The sequence below is a fragment of the Montipora capricornis genome, chromosome 10, assembly GCF_036669925.1.
Source record: "Montipora capricornis isolate CH-2021 chromosome 10, ASM3666992v2, whole genome shotgun sequence".
Classification (NCBI taxonomy): domain Eukaryota; kingdom Metazoa; phylum Cnidaria; class Anthozoa; order Scleractinia; family Acroporidae; genus Montipora; species Montipora capricornis.
In genome coordinates, this window is record NC_090892.1 from 60,493,873 (window position 1) to 60,503,872 (window position 10,000).

The 10,000-nt window shown below is 37.9% G+C and overlaps 1 protein-coding gene across 2 annotated transcripts; it reads left to right on the forward strand.

Moving 5' to 3' along the window:
- The first annotated feature begins 123 nt into the window (after positions 1-123).
- Positions 124-9,525, forward strand: LOC138019134 (purine nucleoside phosphorylase-like). 2 transcript variants are annotated; one of them, XM_068865807.1, is made up of 6 exons: positions 124-471; positions 2,973-3,154; positions 3,754-3,857; positions 4,509-4,684; positions 6,420-6,591; positions 8,402-9,525. In XM_068865807.1, exons 1-6 carry the CDS (start codon positions 449-451, stop codon positions 8,618-8,620), a joined length of 876 nt encoding a protein of 291 aa, XP_068721908.1. In that variant the 5' UTR covers positions 124-448; the 3' UTR covers positions 8,621-9,525. The 2 variants fall into 2 exon arrangements, with proteins under 2 accessions (XP_068721908.1, XP_068721907.1); XM_068865806.1 differs by lacking the exon at positions 124-471 and adding an exon at positions 1,024-1,161.
- The last annotated feature ends 475 nt before the right edge of the window (positions 9,526-10,000 follow it).

Below are 10,000 nucleotides of genomic sequence, written 5' to 3' on the forward strand. Positions count from 1 at the left end.
TCAGCCACGACCATTTGCGTAACTGGCGCCAAAAACGTCCCAAGTTGAAGTTTGAGTGTCAAAACGTTGAATTTTGATTGGCCGGCTGAACATGTTTGTCACGCGTGTGGACAGGTAGTTGCAAGTGACGGTAATCACCTTTTGGAAAAAAAAATTCGACTAGTCTCAATAAATTAGAAGACGACTAATCAAGAGAGAAAGGCACAGAATTCGAACACGTTCTCTGGTTTTATTGATCCGGTCCGAGTTTTGACAATTCAATCCGATCCGATCCGATCCTGGTTAGTATCTGAAACCGTGAATACTGTTTACCTTTTATGATACCGTCACGCAGCTGTCACGCAATTAAACTGCTCCAAACGCGTTCAAGTTTATAAAGAAGATTCGGGCGAAAGCTGTCGAAATTTTACAAGTTAACGGACTTTCTTCTTCAGCTGAAAAGGAAAAAATGTCAGAAAACTCTGAACGAAGGTTAGTGATCCTCTGTTGACGGGAGCAAAACAAGAATAGCACTGACCAATATATAAATAATCAACAGCCTGAAGTCATTATCGAATTTTCTTTAAAATGGCCTTTGACATCTCTGTTGGAGATTGCGCAAAATGTTTAAGTATTTCGTAAAGTTGGGAAGACTGTAACCTTATATTAAAGCGGTGACTTGATCTTTCAGTAAGTTTCAAATTCTAACATTATTTAACGCTTTAACGTTATATGACACGAGTGGACGTGATGATTCAAAAATATATTTTCCAGAAATAAGTAGGTGATGTAAAACGTTTTTGGAATTTTCAGTTGTCTGGATATTTCTCCAAAAATCTGTCTTGCTCCTTTGAATCGAGTATGATTTTGTTGATTAAAAGTCAGTGAAACTGCAGAAATGGTACAGGTTTACATCTACAAGTTTGTTTCAGCACCCGACAAAGTCCCTTTGACTTTCATGTACGGTTGCTTCTGCTAAGGTGACCTCACACACACACCATATGTTCTTTAAGACATGAATGTTAGGCAACATCTCGGGATAATTTGCATGCAAACTTCAAGCAATTAAGATTGCAGTCCTACTGAAGTGTCTTGTGAGTTAGCGTGCAGATTCATGGTTAAGGCATGTTCGTCTAAATACAGTATGACAAGCCATTCTATTTTGTGGGGGCATATGGCGCGGTAAGCCACATTTCCACCTAAGCGCATTGATTTTAAGTCTTTTAAGTTAATTTTCTGTTTGTCTTTAGAAAACAATAAACACTTCCACAAGAGATACATGCAGGTGTTTGGGACTTTGTTGACAGGCCATATTCTGTGGTATATTACCCCCATACAGTCTGTCTTTCATAATATTATTTTGACTGGAATTTTTACCAAAAACAACAATGTAACCCCCTTGTTTTCATGAACTCGCTCTTTTCGCCAGATAACTTTTTTTTAGAAAAATAGTGGTTGTCTAGAGATTGTTTGGTTGACTTACTTCTTAAAGGGGATAGGTCACGCAATTTTAGGCAATTTCAGCACTGTCCGAATGGTCATAGAATTAACTAAAATATCAAAATAACTGCTGAAACCTATAGAAGAACTCTAACAAAACACAGGGAAGCCAAGAAGGAACATGGATGGACAAAACTGGAAAGGATTGAAATGGATTGAATTTGGGTAAATTTGAAAAACGTCGGCCCACCTTTTTTCAAATTTATATCAGTCTACATCAAAATGTCATTTACAAACTAGCTGGAAAATCATTCTCAGTTGTTATGTGGCCGTGATTTTGCAAATGAAAGACTCTTGCTCTGCCAATTTGACGTTTAGAGTTCATAATTAACAAAATTAAACAAAATTACCTAAAATAGCGTGACCTAGCCCCTTTAAGTGAAGAAACGGAAACAAAGATTTTAATTAGAGCATGAGCGACTTCAGTCTGTTGTTTATTTATATATTGGTCAGTGGTATTCTTGTTTTGCTGTTTACCTCATTAGTTGTGCTCAGAGTCTGTGGTTGTTTCCTATATTAATGTTGATCATAGCCAGCTGAGGTCACTTCAAAGTCCATGATCCATGATCCAGCTTTTAGGCAATTTAGTGGAACTGTGAGACTGTGGGATCAATGTTGAAAAATCTTAAACTGATGCAAACAAATTAACATCATTATTTCAAATCAAAACCAATAAACAGAAGCATTAAAAGTTTCTCTTATTTTGGGGGTATTTTGAAAATGAAAACTTGTTTTGGTTCATTCATCACAACACAATGGCTTAAGTCCAAAAAACTTAATATTTCCGCCTCGTTCACCACAAAATAGTTTGTGGTCTAGTAGTCACTGGAATTAAATTAAGAGATCCCTCAGTCGAATCTTTCTTAAAACATCTTTTATCTGGGAAGTCTTCCCCTGGAAAAATAATTGTTTACCATAATGATTTCTTTAGAATAGTAAGTTATAGGGATAAATGAGGATGTAAAAAGATTACTATGTGGTATACAAAAACACAGTTAACTTTTTATAAGTAAAGATGCATGGCTGCTTAGAGAGGGGGAAAAGGAAGCACAAGACTTAATTAGTTGTAGTCCTTCAAGTGAAGCTATGATCCTCGCAGTTATGAATGCAATTTTTGCAATTGGGTAGAGAAGCCTGAAAAATTCAGGACTTCAACAGGGTTTGGACCCTTGACCTCGCGATACTTCACCACATATAATTTTGCCACATACACTATGACAGAGGGATGAAATTAGAAACATTTATTTAATAACATTAATAACTATCTTATGATATAATTGCAGAGAATTTAATAATTTAAGATATTACAGTATAAAAGAAAGAGTCAGGGCGAGATCCTGACTTTGCCCCTTTGACTAAGTAAATGCATCATAATAGGTGATTTGGAGAGGTCATCATTAATTTTGGGGCAGCAGCATCTTGTCTTTAGTCTCCATAATATTTTTTAAAGAATAGTCAGCCATCTCATGTAACTTTTTCCATTTTGTTTACAGATTTGACTATGGCCACGATTTTGGTGAGGTAGAAGAAATCTGTAGCAATATCTTGAATCAAACCAAGCATCGACCTACTATTGGTATCATATGTGGTTCAGGGTTATCATCTCTTGGTGAAATCGTTGAAGAAAAATATGACATACCTTATGAAAAAATCAAACAGTTCCCCAAAAGCACAGGTAAATTAGGCTGTTGAAAACAAAGCAAAAAAACCCCCCCCCCCCCCCCCCCCACCCACCTCTCCAAGAAATAACTACATCTATATCTAACATTAAATTCCAAAACTCATCCTTGATGTTGTTTGAATCATCCAACTATTGACTGCAAAGGACAGCTTGCTGGAAACTCAATGCCCTGCCAAAAGTTCATGGCAACATTCTCAATTTGCAAACGTACCCAGGCTGGTGTGTTTCTTTCCCTGAAATGACAGGGATGAGACTTTTTTAAAGCATTTAATTTATGGTCTGCTGGATGTCTTCCCCACCCCCCCCCCCCCAAATTGTCTCACTGGCATTTGATAGTGTTAGTAAAATCTTTGTGTCCCTCTTGGATTAACAGTGAAGTTGATAGACCATATTCAAAAATGGTGGCCAAGAAATTATTCTCTTGTCTTTGTGCTAATCATTCCCATTAGCCTCACTTTGGAGCAAAAATTCTTTTGAATTTTGTTTGCACTAACGTGGCTAATTAGGATGATTAACATAAAGACAAAAGAATAATTACTTAACCGCTATTTATGAAATCAATATGGTCTATTGCGACCTTATTTTCATTGAAGTTAGAGGTCATCCTGGAAAGCTTGTGTTGGGTGTTTTAAGTGGTAAAACAGTGATAATGATGCAAGGACGCACACATCTGTATGAAGGATACTCGGTAGGACAGGTAAGCTTACATGAATTCAATTACCTGAAATACTGAAAGACACTGGTGACAGAGACAGAAGTTGCAAAACAAATGTCTTTATTGTGACAGTATTTATTGACTTGGTGGCAGAAGTTCATTAACTGTCTTTAATGCAATCAAACAGATCGATTGCTTTCAAAAAACTGACTTGCCATTTTTAACCACCACTTGTCTGTTGTTTGAGATCTTTGAGCAGAAAAAATCACTTTTAATTCTATGTTAAGTTAATTTTCAATAATAAAATTATTGTCAACTCACAAATGAAATATTAATATTGTACAGTGATTTTGTTTGGAGTCTCTGCAAAATTATTGCATGTCATAAGGCATTTTGGGCTTGGTTATGGTAATGGGCGGGTACAAAAGTCGGACCAGATCAACTCGGATCGCTCACCTCGGATTGAGCGAAAAACAGTTTTGTAAGCCAAAACTATTAGACGGTTTCCCCGATATCACCAAGGTTAGCTCAAAAAGATTAGGGCTAGGGTGATTTCTCGAGACCTTATCATTTTTTTTAATGTCCATCTGAGGTGAGTGATCTAAGTTGATCCAGTCCAACTTTTGTACCTGACTTATAATAAAATTATATTTAGTGGGAGACAAAAGTAACTAATGTATTTATTCTGCATAGATCACTCTTCCTGTGCGTGTTATGGCACATCTTGGTATCAAAATTCTTATGATCACAAATGCTGCTGGAGGGTTAAACCAGAAATATTGTGTGGGTGATATAATGATTATCAAAGACCACATCAACCTTCCTGGTCTGACAGGAGAGAGCCCATTAAGAGGTGCTAATGACGACAGGCAAGTAAAGTAAAAGTGGTAAAGTGGTACATTTATATAGCGCCCTTATCAGTAACGTCTCAAGGGTGCTTTACAATGATCAATTTACCCCCAGCGGACTGAAAGCATATACAGGCGCAAATTGCAGCCGCTTCTAAGCAGTCCATGCATGCTAGTACTCATTTTACCGACCTCGGAAGGATGGAAAGCTGAGTGAACTTTAGCGGGAAAGAAGGTCACCAAATATTCCAGTCTCGTCAGAACCAGGAATGGAATCCGGGACCTTAGAGTTGGAAGGCAGAGATCTTACTCCTGCGCCAACCCCTCCGCTCTAAGTACCCTTTTTTAGTTTCTTAGTCAAAGTTCCAGCACCCTTCAAATAGCCAATGTTTGACTGTAATTCATTTTTGTGGCTCAGAAACTGTACAAGTTTATCTAGGCTCTCAGCTGGCTTGATAGCAGAGATCCGCACAGAGCACCTTTGATAAGAAAATATAGTAACCCATCTGTGCAAGAAAATTTGGTTTTGGGACGGTACATCCATGCATATGTCCACCCCTCCTAGACTGACTGAACACAGACGAGCAACAGGGAACACCATCTACAGACAAATCACAGAATCAACTGGGAGTCTACTACGTGTGTTACCTACAGCACTAACTACTACCAACAGATCATACTGGAAAGCTGGTTTACTAACTTAGAACAGACACCAATAAACTGATGCCTACAACTTCCCGCACCCTACAAACGACTCATCAACGACATCAACAACAGACAAACAACACACTGATTTACTCTATTACAGTAGTGCCCAACGTATCCTACGATACACATACAGACCTTAGACCTATAGACAGATTGAAATGGGCCACTCACTGTTTAGTCTTCACAGCCAATTACATGTACAACTAGGCTCAACTGACAGTCGACCAATAACATCATGAATAAGTTGAGCAATGACATATAAGACGGGAGTTCTTATTGTATCTACTGACGTTACACAAATCATTTGACTCTGAAGATGACTGCCGCTCAGGTGGTCGAATCAGTCAATGTCATCTTAAACAGTCCCTCTCAGGACTACACTCACCCAGACGATCGTACTTTACTTAATTTTGATATGACTTCTGGGTTCAAACTATTTCCGCCTTTGTAATTATTAATTACTGTAAACGTCCATGTATAAGCCGCACTTTTTTTCGCAAAATTGAAGCCATAAATCAAGGGTGCGGCTTATCCATGGATACATCTGTGTTTGGAGTTTTAAAAAACCTAATTAATATTCATACAACTTCTTAAGATCTCCGTAAAGAAACATAAAAGAAACTGAGAGCATGTTGCTGTTTTTCATTGACTTTTTAATGAGTGGTGCCTCCTAAAGGAGCCGTTTGTGTCTTCGAGTGTTTATCAGAGAATCTTGCTCTCCAAGAGTGATTAATTTTCGCTTTACTCGAACAAGTAAACACCAACCTACAAGGAATCTCCATTCCTCTGCACAGCTCTTTGCAGTGATGTCTTCGGCCAGTCACTTCCACGCATATCTTTCCGCCACGTGCGATAAAATACCACAAAATTCGCGAGTACTCGCAAGGTAAATGTTCGACTGTTTCGTTGTCCTTGACCACCTTCTCGGCAAATTTGTCGACTGCATTATCAAGCTCCTGTTCTGCATGAATTTTTTCGCCACATTTTAAGTTCATTTTTCTCCATATTTTTATGCTACATGTATAATTCCTTGCTTATTCAATGTTAGATTTGGTACCAGATTTCCTGCCCTTTCTGATGCTTATGACAGATCCCTGAATGAAACTGTGAAAGCATCTGCCCATGAGTTAGGCTACAGTAGTTTTATGCAAGAAGGTGTGTATTGTGCTCAAGTGGGACCTGCATTTGAAACTCCTGCTGAATGCAGATTTCTGCATATGGTAAGTCCAGGAAAAAATATCCACACATTCTATTCACTGCCAGTAAGAAATTTTGGTGTGGTTTTGTAGGTTGAGTCATTGTCAAAGTTTGTGCAATGTCGGTCAGGTTACTATCATTAGGAGGACTGAAACTACCACACTTTATCACGTAACAGCAATGTTCTGGTACCATGTGAAACACCAATTATTGCTGAGCCAGATGCAATCATTTTTGTGACATTCCAAGTTACCATGGCAACAGGAAAGCCTTGCACAAACACCCTATATTTTGGTTTTAGTTGCTTATATCTGAAAAACAAACTCAGTGACCCCAGTTTTTTATTGCACAAAAATGATTAGCAGGTCAAGATAAAACTCTCTGCAAAGTTTAAAAAAATTATGTGGAGCGGATTCAGAGCTACCTAACATTTCCAATTATTTAAAGTGGCTCTGAATCTGCTCCACAGAATTTTTTTCAACTTTGCAGAAAGTTTCATTCTCAACTGGCATGCTGATTACAGAAATAAGGGGGGAGGGGGATCCTGCAAGAGTACTTTTTGAACTATTTATCTTTGAAAACACTTCTAAAAGTGTCATTGCCAGTGCCCTCGGTTGACAAGTTCTCTCAACTAATTTTGTAGCCTGCAAGTAGGCTAGAGGGGAAAGAGAGCTTGCACTGGTCTGTCATTAATTTTTCATTCTGCCCCAAGTACTCCTTGTGCCCGGTGGGGGGGTAAGGAACTTGATATATCCCTGGGTGGGGAGGTGCGGCGCGGCCCTCATACCCTGACCCTGTTTAAGACAAATATCGCTGATTTTCCTACCCTGTTTAAGACTTGTTTAATGTGCCTGGTATCAATGCCAAAGTCAACGGAAGTCAATATTAATTAACAAGAGCTTGTAAAATTTTGCTGTTTATCGTCCGATAAAAGACATCCAGTTTAAGACAAAAATTGATAAATCAATACCCTGATTGAGACAAAAAATGATAAATTCAATACCTTGTTTAAGACAAAAATCCCGAAAAACATACCCTGGCTGGCTGCACGTCCCCGTTAAGCCCTTATAAGGGAGTACCCCCCCCCCCCCCCCCCCCGGTCCTTGTGGCTTCTTAGGTGTTGAGTTGTCAAAATCAGATTTCTTTTCCCCCACCCCCTCAAGAGAGCTTGCTTGCAGACTACCTTAAACCTATTTTCTCCTATACTTCTTCTAACACCAGACAATTTTACCTGTCGTTTGTGGCTGGTTCAAGGGTTAAATGGCAGTACATGTTCGTTTAAGTCCAAAGGGTGAAAATTTTCAGTCTTCTTGTAACGGCCTTGGTACACCACTGTCCTTTGTCACACAATATTATTCTGTCACGTTTACGTTACACTCCCTTTACGCCTGCACTGGAAACTCAATGCCCTGCCAAAAGTTCTTGGCAACATCCTCAATTTGCAAACATGTTTACGTTACACTCCCTTTACGCCTGCACGTTAGGTTGTTTATCTTAGTTGTCGACCATGTGGTCTGTTGTTGAGAACCCTGAAGGACCTAAGTAATATTTATTGTGTCCATTTTCATTTAGATTACTGTGCAGTGTAATCCTTTGACAAAATATCCAGATACAGATACTGAATTGTTCGTGCCAAATGGGATTTCCTTATTGAATTATTTTGTTGTTTGGCAGACTCACGCAGGTATACACTGTACTTCTTTGTGAGTGAGAGCAATTCTGTGCAATTGTACAGAACCCTGAAACCTGACAAAGCTATGCAATAACATTTAATTAATAAAAATTATTATTAGCCTTGCAGTAACATATTTATTAAGTTTCCATTTTGTGCAGGTTGGTGCAGATGCAATCGGTATGAGTACAGTTCACGAGGTGGTGGTGGCAAGGCATGCTGGCATACGGGTTTTAGGACTCTCGCTTATCACGAATGTTTCAGTTCTGGATTATGGTGAAGATGTCGTGCATGCAAACCACAAAGAGGTTCTAGAAACAGGAAAAACACGATCTGCTGACATGCAAAAACTTGTCTCCACGGTAATAGAGAAGGTCTAAGTGAAAGTGTTTAGTGTTCTACTGCCCAATGGTCCTGTGCAACTTTTCTTGATTCATTACAAAAAGCTTAAATAGGGTAGTCATACAGTTATAATAATTATTATATTAAACTTACTAAGTAAAATTAATTAATAATATTATACTGGGTTTGGTGGGAATAAATAATGTTGCATTGTAAATTATCTTTTGTGTTGTTGGACATGTATTTGATCTTATTATTTATAGAAAACAAAATGACAGTATTTTAGTACAAAAATGATCACTTTCTGTTTCATGTGCATAGCGATAGGTACAAAACACAGGTCATTGTAAATACCAATACGTAACGGATAATGCCCTCGCCCCTCTGCCTCGGGGCTCAGGCATCGGGCATTATCCTTTACATAGGAATACATGAAATATTAGAAGTTAGAGATTCACAGGAAAATAATATTGTTAAACACCTACTAAAATTACATTTTAAACATGCTGTTTTAAATCATTACTTCGTGTATTAATTTTTTGTTCTGATCAAGAGGCATTTTTTCGAGATCTTGTACCTAAATTAACACTTTTTCTCAGTTTCTGTTTTTGAGCATTTTACCCTTTCCTGTATTTTATATTTAAACTGGAAAAAATTAGTATGAGGGTTTGTTCAAGATAGATTTTGTACCATTTTAATTAATATTTCAACGCTACACTGGTATGCAAGATAAAGTTGTTGTTTTTTTTAATGAAGAAACCTTGTGTCACAATAATCATAAAATGGATTTCGTACAAATGTATTTAATGTAGAGCATAATTTAAGAGAATGAATTTTTAATGGCTATAAATGAAGTGTTGTATTTCTGCACAGTCTGTGGCCACTGCAGTTGTAACTTAAGTAGGTGTAATAAAACACAAATAAAGTAATGAGTTTCAATAGGTCCAGGTTTTGACTTTGTTCACAGAAAATCTTTGGAGAGACAGGCATAAATGTAGAACCTTTCCTGCTGTTGTACAAAAGAGTGTCACCACACCACTGCCTAACATAACTTTGTCCATTTGTTTTTATCACCTCCACAAAATTTCTTTTGCCAGGAACAAATTTAATCATGCAAAAGCCTCATCACCTCCAATGCACAACAGCAATGCAACCACTGCTACAGCAGGTGCTTTTACAGGGTACTTACTGATCTCACTGCAGGACGAAACAACAACACTATAAAATTATTAGAGGGGACATTAATTAAATTGTTGACTTTATCACTTTAGGGGGTTCCCCATCAACGAGTAGATCTCTTAGTGGCTGTTTTAGGTCTAACTAGTAACTTTACTGAGACATTATTAATTTTAGGCTTTTGGCAAAGGGTTCAGAGTGCCTACAAAGTGAATAAAACTACTTATTCTTATAAGTTTAAC

What these genes read in the sequence shown, in the direction of transcription:
- LOC138019134 (XM_068865806.1), top strand. Translation starts at nt 1,094, where the DNA reads ATGGTTAAGGCATGTTCGTCTAAATACAGTATGACAAGCCATTCTATT. An exon ending in TTGTGGGGGCATATGGCGCG is followed by an intron (nt 1,162 to 2,972) that starts GTAAGCCACATT and finishes TTTTGTTTACAG; the next exon opens with ATTTGACTATGGCCACGATT. An exon ending in AGAGGTGCTAATGACGACAG is followed by an intron (nt 4,685 to 6,419) that starts GCAAGTAAAGTA and finishes ATTCAATGTTAG; the next exon opens with ATTTGGTACCAGATTTCCTG.